Source organism: Mytilus trossulus, chromosome 3, assembly GCF_036588685.1.
Source record: "Mytilus trossulus isolate FHL-02 chromosome 3, PNRI_Mtr1.1.1.hap1, whole genome shotgun sequence".
NCBI classification, from domain to species: Eukaryota; Metazoa; Mollusca; class Bivalvia; order Mytilida; family Mytilidae; genus Mytilus; species Mytilus trossulus.
Window position 1 is genome coordinate 62,090,720 of NC_086375.1, and position 15,482 is coordinate 62,106,201.

A 15,482-nucleotide genomic window follows, 5' to 3' on the forward strand; every position below is an offset into this window, starting at 1 on the left:
GCTCATTTATCAAGACAATTCAATTAAAATCATGTTACTCTGGAATTTAAGGAAATGTGAAACACGGAGTGCACTTAAAGATATTTTTTAATATTCATTTATGCTACATATCGGTGTATTCTGAATGAACAACAAATACACATTTTTTTTTATCTTTATTTATGTTCAACAAAAATAAATTATGATTTGGTTACAAACAATATTCTTAATAAATATAAGCAAAACAATTCTCAAACCACTTTAATTGGGTCATTAATACACGTATAGTGACTTTGAACACAAACATTCTGATTTTAATATACGCAGTAATTCGTATACAAGAAACGACCTCTGTCTTTTGTGTGGTTTTCCTTTCACATCAGGGCAAGACAGCCATTATACTAGTCTTTAAACATGATGTTCTTGGGCTTCTGACCCGTTCTATAATGACCAAGTTATGAGGTATGAATTCCGACGAAGCAGGTATTAACAAAAGTAGCAACGATCGTTGTATTTATAGTGTTATTGCAAATCATGAAATAGAATAAAAAAGTAAAGTACATGCAGGTACACGAGGAGAAGAAAAAAAAAGTAAGTATACAACATTTTAATCAATACACAAGGTTTAGTTCTCTGATAGTTATTCGCATTATTTGATTTAGGCGTTTAGAACCTTTGGCGACCCCGCAGTTTAAATGTCGAAAACATGTACGATACTGAAAAGTTGGAATTACAGACGAACGTTCACCTAATCTGACCCAGTTAATTAATAACCCGAGAGAGTCAAAAAATGGTATTGTCTTAGGTGTTATGAAAATGATTCTGTAGTGGTATCTTTTTTATTACGGATATTTTATCAGCCCGACGTAGTCGTGAGATACCATAATGTGTCAAGTTCCAAAAATACCCCCAAAAATATGAATGTCAGAGCTGGGGAACAGATACTAAAGGATAACGAGATCATTTGGATTGAGACGGACGCTGGCATGATGTAAAGAGGCAAAACATATCGTGCAGGAACGAAAGAATCATTGGAAGAAATGTTAAAATTGAGAATGGAAATGGGGAATGTGTCAAAGAGACAACAAACCGACGAAAGAAAAAAACAACAGCAGAAGGTCACCAACAGGTCTTAAATGTAGCGAGAAATTCCCGCACCCGGAGGCGTCCTTCAGCTGGCCCCTAAACAAACATATACTAGTTCAAAGATAAAGAACGCCATACTAATTTCCAAATTGTACACAAGAAACTAAAATTAAAATAATACAAGACTAACAAAGGCCAGAGGCTCCTGACTTGGGACAGGTGCAAAAATGCGGCGGGGTTAAACATGTTTGTGAGATCTCAACCCTCCCCCTATATCTCTTGCCAATGCAGAAAAGTAAACGCATAACAATACGCACATTAAAATTCAGTTCAAGAAAAGTCCGAGTCTGATGTCAGAAGATGTAACCAAAGAAAATAAACAAAATGACAATAATACATAAATAACAACAGACTACTAGCAGTTAACTGACATGCCAGCTCCAGACTTTAATTAAACTTACTGTTCAAAAGATTATGATTTCATCATATGAACATCAGGCACAATCCCTCCCATTAGGGGTTTAGTATCATACCATCATAACATATGCATCATAGCATCTTTTTCTTATTGTATAGCAACAAACAGATGCTTACTTTGGTGCCTCAAAATGTGTCAAGTTTAAAAGGCTATCATTAATAGTTTGGAACATTCAGTTTCTTGAAATAGTTTCAACATTATTTTAATAAAACTGAGTTCTGAATTGTCTGCTCAGTTTGGTACTATTTCATTACACTGATTACATAACAATGATTGAAAGACATTTTAAAATAGTGTATGTTTGTATACTAGTCTATTCGTCATGATTTATTTCGACATTGCACACAACTCCAGAATCACAGACTGTTGACACTGAAGTTCATGAGTGTTGTTCTTTCCTCCTTGCTCGTGGTTTTCATCAGTATATGTACATTTTCCATTGGTTGGAGTCACATTATTCTGAAATGAGTTTATGAGTTTATCGAATAAATTATTCTGAAACGAGTATATGGGTTTATCGAATTCATAATTCTGAAATGAGCATATGAGTTTATCGAATACATTATTCTGAAATGAGCATGTGAGTATATCGAATACATTATTCTGAAATGAGTGTATGAGTTAATCGAATACATTATACTGAAATGAGCATGCGGTATGGGCTTTGCTCATTGTTGAAGGCCGTACGGTGACCTATAGTTGTTAATGTTTGTGTCATTTTCCTCTTTTGTTGATAGTTGTCTTATTGGCATCATACCACATCTTCTTTTTTATATATGAGTTTATCGAATACATTATTCTGAAATGAGCATGTGAGTATATCAAATGCATCAGATCTAAAACATTACGCTCAACTAAGGCCTTTCCCTATTTTATACAACATTCAGTAGAGCTGAATGTATTATGAAAAAACAGAATGTTTATTTGAAGTATTTATGTAATTTATTAGTATTAACTTTAATATACACGAACATAAGTGGAATATTCAATCAGGAACTTCCCGATAATAATAATTGGTGGCTGTAAAGCACTCAGGAGCTGATCTCAGAAGGAAGTGAAATGCTTACTAACACGAGAACATGATATGAAAATGTACACGTTTTGTACTAGACCTACATTACTGAACAGGAATTTGAATGTGTTATTTTAAGAGGTATCAGTTAGAAGGAAGACATGTCACCTTAACGGGACATGGAACTTTTACTCCGGAGCGACAGGGTTTGATCTTATTAAAATACCGCTTGCTTAGCGGCGAAAAACAAATGTTTAAGTTTTTGGTTTTACTAGTTCAAAGATCGATCCCCGACCAGCTATAACGCGGCACCAGTCTTTCACTTGCATGCCTTGCTTGTATGATAACATGCATCCTCTAATTTTTGGACACGGTGTATATTAAATAATGTTAAGTTACCCCATGTTCCTTTTGTATTTGGAATCTTCTTCGTCTTCTCTTTTTGTAAACATACATTCTATAGAAATAAAATTTAACTTCACTTTAATATAACAAAAAACAACTTTTTTTTCTTGGAAAATTTAACTCTACCCCGATTTAAAGTCATAAGAAACCTCAAATCAAAAAAAATAATGCATGTTTTTTATAACTCAATGGATAGTTTTCACTACAAAACTTATATACATATAATTTTTTCTGAAGAAAATTCTTTAATTTATTCATATTTAGAAGAAGTTTACTTTATTTAAATTGCTTCCTTCCAGCAAGCAATTCCCCCGACATATTTTCCGTATGCAAGGTGACCTCAGTGTGACCCATCTCGTAAAAATCCGGTGACCACAATACGCATGGGTGTCCTTAAAATGAACTATTATCTGAATTTACATGTTAAACACGTGCTCAATTTCCATGCTTTTTGTTTATTTTTCGTCAATTGTTGACAAACAGGTGACAATCGTTAAACTTCGGCTTCAAAATACGAACTTTAATTACCTGCCATATTTTCACAACAACACTGACCGATTGAAAAAAAAAATGACGATTATACGAAATTTACACGAAAAAATGATAAATTCGAGCACAGAAGAAAGACTAAGTTTATGATTTTTGTATGCATTGGTTCAAGAATTGGAAGAACATTATTTTTCACCGGTCACTCGTTTCTTATGACTTTAACAAAAATGTAATTCCTCATTTTAATATGACATCATGTAACTTTATTTTAATGCAGTAAAACATCAACACACTTTGATGTAGCAAAACATCAACACACTTTGATGTAGCAAAAGGTAAACACACATTGATGTAGCAAAAGTTAAATACATTTGGATGTAGCAAAAGGTAAATACACTTGGATGTAGAAAAATGTTAGTAATCTTGGATATAGCAAAAGGTAAAATCACTCTGAATGTAAATACTATTTTATCTTTCGTAGCCTTCAAGTCAGCTCTGGATTTTTTTAAACTAAATTGCACTTGTCCTGGTAATGCATGTCATATTTGCCGCTGTAAAAAGCAATCAAAATATTAATCGATACATGCAATCCGAAACTATTCCTTTTTTTTTAGTTTCCAAAATGGACAAATGTTGGAAATACTTAGATAATAAAAATGGGATTAACGTATATATGTCCGTTTTGGGTCAACTTTGTAAATGTAGGACGACACAACCCTTTTTTTGTTAACATTCCAATGGCACTTGTTAATGGCCAATGTAAATAATGCATTCTTTAAAGTGTTGACTAGTTACTGAACGTACCCAACAGTTACTACAAGAAGACTGATAATACTCAAGACTAATACCACTATCACGGCATCTTTTGTCTTCTTCTCTTCTTTTTCTTGATTCGTTGGAAAAGGAATGTGTGTAGGTAATGATTCTTTTGAAACTGTTGTTAATTCTTTTGATAATGTTGTTAATTTTGCTGATGCTGTTGTTTTTGTTGACTGAAATGTTTGCGTGGAAGCTTGTTTACTCGTCGTATTCCTGAAATGGGCAGACGACGAAATAGTTGTCGTTAACGTTGATGTCGTGGTGGACTTCCTCGATGTTGTTTTGTGTGTGGGTAATATAAGAGAGGGACAATTTAATTTCAATTCTTTGTTACATTTGTATGTAAATGTACTAAAAGTTGAGGTGACTTGTTCGCTGCAAAATGACTTATCACCAAAACATTGTTCGTAGACTTCCAGGGTTTTATTGCAGTCACATCTATCCAAAGATATACATTCGAACAAAACAAGTTTCATATCATCTGGAGGACATATTATCGAACTGAGTGTGTTGTCTAGAATCGCCACTTTACTGGAGTAGAAAGCTTCTACTGGCTGTAAAACCTGAAAAGATAATTATAAATTGTAGGTCTTATTAAAACATTTAAACGTTTATATTTAGTTTCAAAAGATTTCTTAAGGATGTTTGCTTGTCATGTTTTGGAATTTTTGTCAGATTTTCGAAATCCTCTGGTTTTATCCATTTGAATGCCTTAAAAAAATGCCCATGAACCCCCATTTTTCTTTTTATAAATCTTTTACATGTATAATTATCAGCTATTTGTAAAAGTCTTAATAAAAATCTTATTTATTTTTTAATAGTTTTTGAAAACTTTAACTGGTCAATGATTATCATTAAACTAAGAAAATTCAAAAGAGAACATTTTCCCACCAAAATTCCAATGGCTAATATCTCGAAAAAAAGCACATTGACCCCTACATATTTTTTTTTGCTTTTTTTCCCTCAATTAATCCCCTATCAATATATCAATATATACTAGTTTTATGGAAAAAATATTTTGAAAACTGAGCAGCAAACATCTTTAAGATACTTGACAAAATGAAGAATTGGGATTGAATGTGTATTCTATGAAAAATACCATAAAATAATGGATTGTGTGTCCAACGTAAAGAAGTTTTCAAGAAACAAAATTTGTTTGGGTAATTGTCTAAAATTTCGACCCCGTTTTCTCTACAAGTAGCTAGCTCGTGAAGATATCTTATAAGTTATAACATGTTTACATTGACAAGTTAGAAAATTCACCAGATGAAGTGTTTTAACTTTAGGATATGATATTTGTTCCTTATTTCCTTTTATTCCAGAAAAATTTAAGTTGCTTAACTTTTAAGTCTTTTTGTCCTTGATGGAGATTTATCTCATTGGCAATCATACAGCATATTCTGATTTTCATAACACAAAATAAAAGATAAACAGACAGTTTTGCAATTGGTTTTAAAGATCTTGTATGTGTCTTGAAATTTTTAGTTCATTTTTATGTTTTGGAGATAAGTATGACGTCAAGCTGAGGCCAATCTCCGAATGCGAAATTTTCTCGCTGCGATGAAGACCCATTGGTGGCCTTCGCCAGTTATCTGCTCGTTGGTCGGGTTGTTGTTTCTTCGACATCTTCCCCATTTCAATTCTCAGTTTTATTTAACATATATTTCTTTTTATTATTATTACAATTTGTTTATCTGCTTATTTATTCTCTTAGTTTGGTCCGTTTACATTATTATGAGAGATTGTAAATCATACTACACACATTGTATGTATCATATTCCTCTGACGTCTGACTGCTTTTTATTTAGTGATGCACAGACCACGACCTTCAGACAATGACACAAGCTCGTACTATCGCTTTATACCCTTACTACCTTTGTTTATAAACCTTGTTTGTACAAATCTATTTACGCTTGTTTTGAAATTATGATGATGATGATGATGATGATGATGATGATGAATGTAACTATTGTTGAACGTACAGTAGCAAATATTACATGCATATCAGGACTAGTGCATGTTAATACGACTCTTAAAAGACATATAGAAGCTCGAAATTGCAAGAATTCGAAATAATATCCACATGTTATAAAAAAAATATACACATTTTCAACTGCACGAATTTTATTTACAAGTTTTTAACATCATATAATGAAATCACGGCTGGTAAAATGTTTCTATTTTCAGGTTCCTTCACTTATTAAGTAAGATGGTAAGCATAGTTTATCAAGATTCGACATATATTATAAACAATCAAAACCTAATATGGGCTCTAACGACTCGGCTCTTTCAACCGAAAAACTACTTGACATCGATGCAAATTAATTCATTAAAGTGAATGATTCATTTTACGGCATTCCTGATCATTCCTGTGGTCTATAATAATTAAAGTCGTGTCACATTTTAAATTGAAACAATTCATTCGGTTTTGTTAGTAGATAGACCAACAACAGTAAATAAAGACCAGGATATGAGGTTTAAAATCATCATTTTGTTAATCATTGAAAATTGACATTGTCAAGGAGGATGTTGATTGTATCGAGAAAAAAAACAACATTTCCTTCCCCATAAATATTATATAACTGAATGTACGGATAAAACTCAAATTCCTGTTATCGCTTAAACTACATAAATATTAGTTAATTCTGAGTATAACTAAGAAATTAGACACATGAGAACAATTCTGAAAAATCTTGCATTACTAATAAATAATTTCTGGTGTTTAGATTTATTTATATGCACTAATCCGAGCAACCACACTACATAATTTGGAAAACGAAAAAAAATGGGAATGCAGAAGATAACCCACCATATTAGTACATGTAGTTGAAATATACATTTAATTGCCATAATACTACTTTTAGTTGTTTTTTTGTGCTGAGATTTCTGTTCCATTTTGAAACAAATAAAAGAAATCGCCAGCCAAATACTTACTAATCGTGTTTTTATTTTTATGTTTGTGCTGGAAAAAGCTTTTGAATGATTGTGTTTGTACACATACTGACTTTAATGTCTGTTCCTATGATTATCTAAGGTGGTGAGATAACCTTCACATTTTTAAAATTCATAATACAATATGATATATAATCAATGATAGAACAACAAACTATTGAGCTATATAAGACCGGAGACACATGATAATTCATTTGCGTTTATATTCGTCCACGAGTAAAATTATTAATGGCTAATCTTTAACAGAAATGGGTGTGATACAAATGACATTATATTACAACACACACACGTCTTACCTTTGAACAGAAACCACCATCAGTTCCGTTACAAAATAATATCGTAGAATTATCTTCTGAATATGAAACATGGAATATCAATAGAAATATGATATTATACAATAGCCCAACCATCACACTGGCTAGCTAGGGTAGGTTTCATTTCCTCATATGTAAATATATCCTTTTTCTAATTACTTAAAATCAACACTCTCACACATAATCTATTTTTATCAAACTTTCACTGCGTTCAAGTGTGTTATAATTGTATTACTTTCAACACTTGAGTTTTTACAATTTTTCCTAGTACATGTAATTTTAAAATGAACGACGATTCTTCGAATTTTTAGCATTTTAAAAGATAGCTATAAATTATAATCTTGTGAGATAAGAAGCTGCTATTTATTTTATAATATCAAGCATGTTATTTCTCAGGTTGTTAGCTCACTTGGTTTAAGGATATTAATCAGGATGTTGGTTTTAGCTTTTGTAGCTTTTAAATTATTGTTGGTTTTATCGTTTGAAATTTTATTGTTTTTTTATCTTTTGATTCACCATTTTCTACATTTGAAAATGCCTGTACCAAGTCAGGAATATGACAGTTCTTGTCTATTCGTTTTTGATGCGTTTTGTTATTAGATTTTGCCATGTGATTATGGACTTTCCGTATTGATTTTCCTCTGAGTTCAGTATTTTTGTGATTTTACTTTTGAATTGTTGTTGGTTTTATCTTTTGAATTATTGTTGTTTTTTTCTTTTGAATTATTGTTGGTTTTATCTTTTGAATTGTTGCTGGTTTTATCTTTTGAATTATTGCTGGTTTTATCTTTTGAATTGTTGTTGGTTTTATCTTTTGAATTGTTGTTGGTTTTTTCTTTTGAACTATTGTTGGTTTTATCTTCTGAATTATTTTGTTGGTTTTATCTTTTGAATTATTGTTTGTTTTATCTTTTGAATTATTGTTTGTTTTATCTTTTGAATTATTGTTGGTTTTATCTTTTGAATTATTGTTTGTTTTATCTTTTGAATTATTGTTTGTTTTATCTTTTGAATTATTGTTTGTTTTATCTTTTGAATTATTGTTGGTTTTATCTTTTGAATTATTTTGTTGGTTCTATCTTTTGAATTATTTTGTTTGTTTTATCTTTTGAATTATTTTGTTTGTTTTATCTTTTGAATTATTTTGTTGGTTTTATCTTTTGAATTATTGTTGGTTTTATCTTTTGAATTATTTTGTTGGTTTTATCTTTTGAATTATTATTGTTTTTTTCTTTTGAATTATTGTTGGTTTTATCTTTTGAATTGTTGCTGGTTTTATCTTTTGAATATATTGCTGGTTTTATCTTTTGAATTGTTGTTGGTTTTTTCTTTTGAATTGTTGTTGGTTTTTTCTTTTGAACTATTGTTGGTTTTATCTTCTGAATTATTTTGTTGGTTTATTTCTATACACTCAATTCGAAATCTGTATATACAATGTACAAGTAGAATATAACAGAAAATATTATTTCACTTTCCAAATTAAAGGGTAATAAACAGCATATAAAATCAAGAACAACCAGTGATGGTGCGTGCTACTGATGATGCTCTCGCACAAATACTTCGTTTTTGAGTTGTGAAACTGAAAAAGCCTCACATCGTATATAGCTGACTTATATAAACCATGAAAAATCATTGTATTGTAGTTCCTGCGAAAAATGTGACGAAAATTTTCAATTTGGCTGTCATGTGAAAAGTGTTCGGTAAACAGGAATCTGTTGAGGAATGAATCTGAAAACCTACCACACGATATAGCCAACTTCAATAAAACTTTCAGAAATCCTTGTGAAAAGATGCTACGAAAATATCCATGGGACGGAAGGACGAACTGACGGACTGGCTGACTGACGAGGTGACGGATGAATGGACGGACAGACAGAGGTAAAGCAGTATATTCACACTTTTTGCGAAGCAGCGGTTTAATGATTGGGTCAACATTAAGATTTTACAATACTAATATCATAGTAATAATATGATATAATTATCTTTATAGCCTCAGTCACAATTGGAGCCAAATCAAAATAGAAAAAAAACCTAGCTTATTGATATTAAATAACAGTCCGTATCAAACCATGTACTATAAAATTCAAAAGAACTAACAATATAATCATCATTTCTTTCCCCTACAATAGTTAATTTTTCTTGTGTTTACATCGAAGATTTATCATATTTATCTATCTTTACAAAGTTCTGACATGTGCTAGACTGAATATGTTGAAAGAGTTTCTCCCTCAAATTTTGATAATGTGAGCATTCGATTGAAAAATGACGCTCATCCACAACTTTATCAGCTGTACAATACGATTTTTGGAATATCTGGCAATCTCAATTCTTAATGTAATGGGTGAGCACCGGTTCTTAATTAACATATGAACTTCCTTTCTTAAAATCAATTATATCTAAATATTTTTTCTTTGAAAACATTCTTTATAATAAAAAATAAGTGTCAAGTTTGCCACAAAACACATAATGTTGTAAGTTTTTACAATTAGACAATTTGAGAAAGACATAAGCAGGACAAGACTTTCACACATTGTCTTAGATGTCTTACTAGTTGTTATTGCCTTTATACTGCAATCGTTCTATTTAAACAGTCAAAATACGTTGACTGATACTTCTATGGCAGTAGAGAAGGCTCATTTAAGCTTTTGTAAATTTATACTTGGAGTAAGTAAAAAAGCAACTAATATTGCAGTTATGGGTGAACTTGGCAGATATCCTCTATTTTTGGAGGTTTTGTTAAATATGTTTAAATATTATATACGTTTAAAAAAATCTGATGACTTATTATTAAAAGAGGCTTTCAACCTCTCAAAATCTCTACATGATGAGCACAAAAAGAGCTGGTATACCAGTATTCAAACTTTATTTAAATACTTGAGCATCAATGAAAATTATGCACTTAATTTAAAGACTAAGTTAAAAAACTATTTATGTAAAAAGATGCAATCAAAATATGATTTAATATGGCAAACTGAGCTTAATAATGATTTCAGAGGCAATAAACTATATGGTAACAAGCTCAGAACTTATAGACTTTTTAAAAGCAGATTTTGCTTAGAAAATTACCTTTTGCAGGAAAATTTTAGATATAGACATCATTTAACAAAATTCCGTATCAGTGCTCACGATTTAGAGATTGAGAGGGGAAGGTACAAAAATCTGACAGTGTCAGAACGTATCTGTAAATTGTGTGGTACTGAGGTTGAGGATGAAATTCATTTTCTTCTTCAGTGCCACAAACTTTCAAATATTCGTTTCAATTTTCTAAATGAAATAAAACAACGGTTTAAAAATTTTAGTGGTTTAGATATTAAATCACAATTTATTTGGCTAATGTCCTCTGAAGATACTTTCATACTCCAGAAACTCGGAGAATTATTGCAAAATTTATCCTCATTTAGGAAAGTTTCCTTAAATAATATATAGATATAGAAATGCCCAGTGACCCCCCCCCTTATATTGTTAAACACTGTGCTTGTTGTATTCTTGTATTTGTGTTGATAAATATTTTTTTTTTGGTTTATTTTTCTTTTATAACATTGTGTCTTAATCATATTGAATCACTTGTAATCATTTGTATGTAATTAATGTTGATTGTTCTGCTCCTTGTGGGCGCTTTGATTAGCAATAAAATATATTTGAATTTGAATTTGAATTAAACAGTCACCGACCCAATATCACTTTTCCTCTTGAATATTTTTAAAAGAAAAAGAAGTTGCCGAAATGTTCATGTCCGTCATATTTGTTTTTCGTTTTGTTGTAAAATTAAAATCATCAGTCCTGCACTTCCTTCAACAATTATAAAAGAGGCATATTTTTCTAGATTTTGAAATAAGCTCGGGATATAAAATTGGTATCAATACAAAAGAATTGAGTGTCTGACTCATCTCTCAGACTATGTCTGATCGATCGCTATTGGAAGTGCTGTGTACTGTCTCCGTATTTCGTGGATTCACATTCCCGAACATGATACCGTATTCATAAATGGAATTGCTTATCTTTTCTGAGCACATATTTCGTCCTAGTTGTCATCTTATTTTTAAGGATCTGGGTATGTATTTGTGTCTTTGTTTTTCTCAATTTGACTGACGCTACATTAGTCCCTTATTTCTGCGACAAAATTAATTTAAATAAAACTCAGATGAGTGATACAAGGGGTTTTGAAAGTGTTGCGGCCAAAGAGGGCGGGTAGTGTTATCCAACTACTATATATTTTTTTATGTAGTTAATAAAGTGATGAAACCTCACTCTCCTGATACGCGAAAGGGGGTAACTCTAGTGAAAGAAGGTAGATCAAGACACACACAAAAACAACACAACAAACTAGAACAGCACAGACTCAGAGTGGACACACAAACGATGAAATGTAAATAAAATAAAATACATACGCACGTAAAACGAAAGAGGGACCAGGGCAAGGACTGAGCAGTTGCAACAAGCATGTGTATCTACTTCAATGTACTGAGACTTATATCCCTCATGGAAAGAATAATTGGAATCAAAACGGACAACCACAATTATTACAGAAACCGGAGTTGGTCTTTTTTAGAGAAAATTTACCCACCCACATAAGAAAAATGCATTGTCGGAATAATGGGCTGTTGGAGTAATGGGTTGTCGGAATAGTGGGCTGTCGGAGTAATGGGCTGTCGGAAAAGTGGGCTGTCGGAATAATGGTTGTCGGAATAATGGGATGTCACCCCGAAATGCAGTGGTGGACCGAGAAATTTTTATAAGAGGCGCCCACTGATTGTCTGTCCAGTCATACTTGAACTTCAGTGAATCACTATATAATTTACCAAATTTTCCAACGAAAGGAAAGCCCGGGCCCACTGTGCCCCCCCCCCCCTTAAATCCGCCTCTGCAATATCACACATTACGCCATAATGCATAAACCAGGTGAGCGATACAGGCTCATATGGCAGCTTCTAGCTGTTTATGTATTTTTTGTTTTAAATAAGAGAATATTAATTGCAATTGAGCTTGAATTTGAGAAGAAACAAACCCAGTTACATAATCGATAAGATGGTGGTAAAAATCAAAGTTAGTAAGTGTGTTATTGTACAGTCTATATAAAACGAATGTTTACTTCTATCGCTATTATGCAATACTGAAATTTAGAACTGGTGTTGGAGAATAAAAATGTAAAAACAGGTTGTTTCAGTCTACTTCATTAGAGAATAATTACTATCAAAACATATGAAACAACTTTTAAAGAATGGAATATTAAATAAACATATAACAAGAAGTGGCACGCGATGCCGTGCTAAATATGCACCCATTCGGGATTTAAAGTAGCGGGAATGATGTGTCAAAATGTTTCAACCCATTACTGTCATGCTACCGACTAAAGGAGTAGGTCCGGTAAGACCCCTTTTTGGGCCCAAAAAATAACAGTTTTACAAAATTGTTAAAATGTAAACTTTTAGTTATTTATTGGACAGTTGAATGCTTCTGCTACATAAATGTGGGCTGTTTTTGACAATACAATGCACATATATCGGGTTGTAGCATCATTAAGTCATGCTTAATAACAGAAATATTCAAAATTCTATCATTTTAGTTAAATTTTAGACGGTTTCCCCGTAAAACGAAAGTGGCCGCATTCGTGTTCATCCTTAATATTGAAATGTAAGTTGTATTTTATCCATAACATATATAAAGGTTTTGGCTGAACACGGATGCGGCCACTTTCATTTTTGACAAAAACCATCTGAAAAGTGACGCTTTTTGACATATTGAGAGATTTTTCATATTTGAGCTTGAATCGGATTGTTTTTAATGACTAAATCAGTTAAAATCTTTCACTTATACTAATGGAATCAAGTGAAATAGACACATAAGTGTTTAAAAAGTGGTCAAAATCTTTCGTCAGATGAAACTGAAATTTGAGGCCAAAATGAGTCCATACCGGACCTACTCCTTTGAATTCATTCTGTTCGATACAACCTTAGAGCTAGTGGTGTAAACTTTGAATGATGAACGGACGATCGGACAAGGGGTTGTTATAGACGATTGGGTAGAATAAATGATTTTGTAGCAGCTTTTAAAATAACTCCTGCTAATAGATTGTATTTCTACCACAATTGAAACTATTCTTCCAGTCAGTCTTTCATATCTGAAATTCATGATTACGTGTCGTTCACGACAATATCAAAATGAGGATATCCACCAGAGTCTAAAAGACGCGGTCGTAACAGACATTGAGGCGAGATGTATAGGGGACACAGCCACGTTAACTTTTATTTCTATAGAAGTCGCTCTTCACTGTACTACTACCTGTCGATACATTTATTTTTGGCATTGCACAAGTCATGTCTTCTTTGACTATTAATGACGTTAAAATACTAAATCCCTGTGATGTGTTTTAGTCGATTTTAGTCTCTGATGCATGATTTTTTACTATTAATTGGTTTTGGCTTTTAACTAGCTGTCAGTAACTGCGAGTACTCTCAAATCGTATTTTCTTGTTAATTCGACCTGTTGATACTGTTTATAATGCTTTTTTGTCATTTTTTATTTATATGGATCTTGTCTGTATACCAGCTTTGATCATTTGTAATATCTTCAATTTTTCACTTATTCTTACAACATTTGTATAAACTTCAAGATTATAATAAACCGTTTTTTTTCTAAAGTGAACATTGATTGGTTAAATATTTCTCAGTGTGTTTGAATTTGTTTGTTAGCCTTTTGGTCATGAATGTTTGTCTCTAATATTTAATTAACTGTGCATTTGTATTCAGATATCGCAGATCAAATTTATTCGTTCATTGTGTAATCATACGTTTTTTGATTGAGTAAAGTCTGCCAATTGATATTTTATCGTATGTGTTTCTATGTTGTGATGTTATGCTATTGTTTCAGAAAAAGGGAGAAGGTTTGGGCCCATTAAAACGTTTAATCCCGCTGCAAATGTTTGCACCTGTCCTAAGTCAGGTATCTGATGTACAGTAGTTGTCGTTTGTTTATGTAATATATACGTGTTTCTCGTTTCTCGTTTTGTTTATATAGATTAGACCGTTGGTTTTCCCGTTTGAATGGTTTTACACTAGTAATTTTGGGGCCCTTTATAGCTTGTTGTTCGGTGTGAGTCAAGGCTCCGTGTTGAAGGCCGTACTTTAACCTATAATGGTTTAATTTTTAAATTGTTATTTGGATGGAGAGTTGTCTCATTGGCACTCACACCACATCTTCCTATATCTATTTTCTTATTTAAACAATGGTGAATCAAACCTGGCTGTATAGCTAGATGAACCTCTCACTTGTATGACAGTTGCAAACAATTTGATTATATTGACAACGATGTGTGAACAAAACAAACAGACATAAAAGGTAAAAATGTCAAAATAGGGGTACAACAGTCAACATTGTGTTATAATCTAAATCACTTTAAAACAAACAAATATGTAACCAAAAAAAACCAAAAAGAGCACATAAGCAAACATGATAAAGACAAAAATACAAAAAAAAAATACCATAGCACAATAACACGATGACGGGATGCACAAGTAGCAAGCCACGTCAAATGGATATCACAAGAAGTTAACCTAATACTTAATGTTATATTCAAAAAGACTATTATAAAAATAAAATACTAGCCCACGTTATTATCGAGAGTGACGAAAGATACCAGAGGGACAGTTAAACTCATAAATCGAAAATAAACTGATATTATTTAGATGATACACAACGTCAGTACCCAGAATCTATAATTCAAGACCATTGTGTATAATTTGTTGATAGGAATATTTATCAAAAACATCTATGATACGAGCCCATGTGCACCAATCCCATATAAAATATTTGAAAGTACACATTCGAAGAGAGAGGACGAATTTATAGTTTAAGATAATTAAAACTTATCCGTCGTCATCTGTCAACAAATACTCAAATTACGGTCATCCAACTAGTGTCCGTAAAACTTTGGAAGCAACGACTTCCACAC

The 15,482-nt window shown here is 32.0% G+C and overlaps 1 protein-coding gene across 1 annotated transcript; it reads right to left on the reverse strand.

Moving 5' to 3' along the window:
* Positions 1 to 1,729: 1,729 nt before the first annotated feature.
* LOC134712043 (uncharacterized) lies at positions 1,730 to 7,891 on the reverse strand. Its single transcript, XM_063573164.1, has 4 exons — positions 7,517 to 7,891; positions 4,254 to 4,831; positions 2,955 to 3,012; positions 1,730 to 2,002 (listed from the first exon to the last, which is right to left on the reverse strand). The coding sequence occupies exons 1-4, from the start codon at positions 7,628 to 7,630 to the stop codon at positions 1,871 to 1,873; spliced, it is 882 nt and encodes a 293-aa protein (XP_063429234.1). The 5' UTR covers positions 7,631 to 7,891; the 3' UTR covers positions 1,730 to 1,870.
* Between the last annotated feature and the right edge of the window lie 7,591 nt (positions 7,892 to 15,482).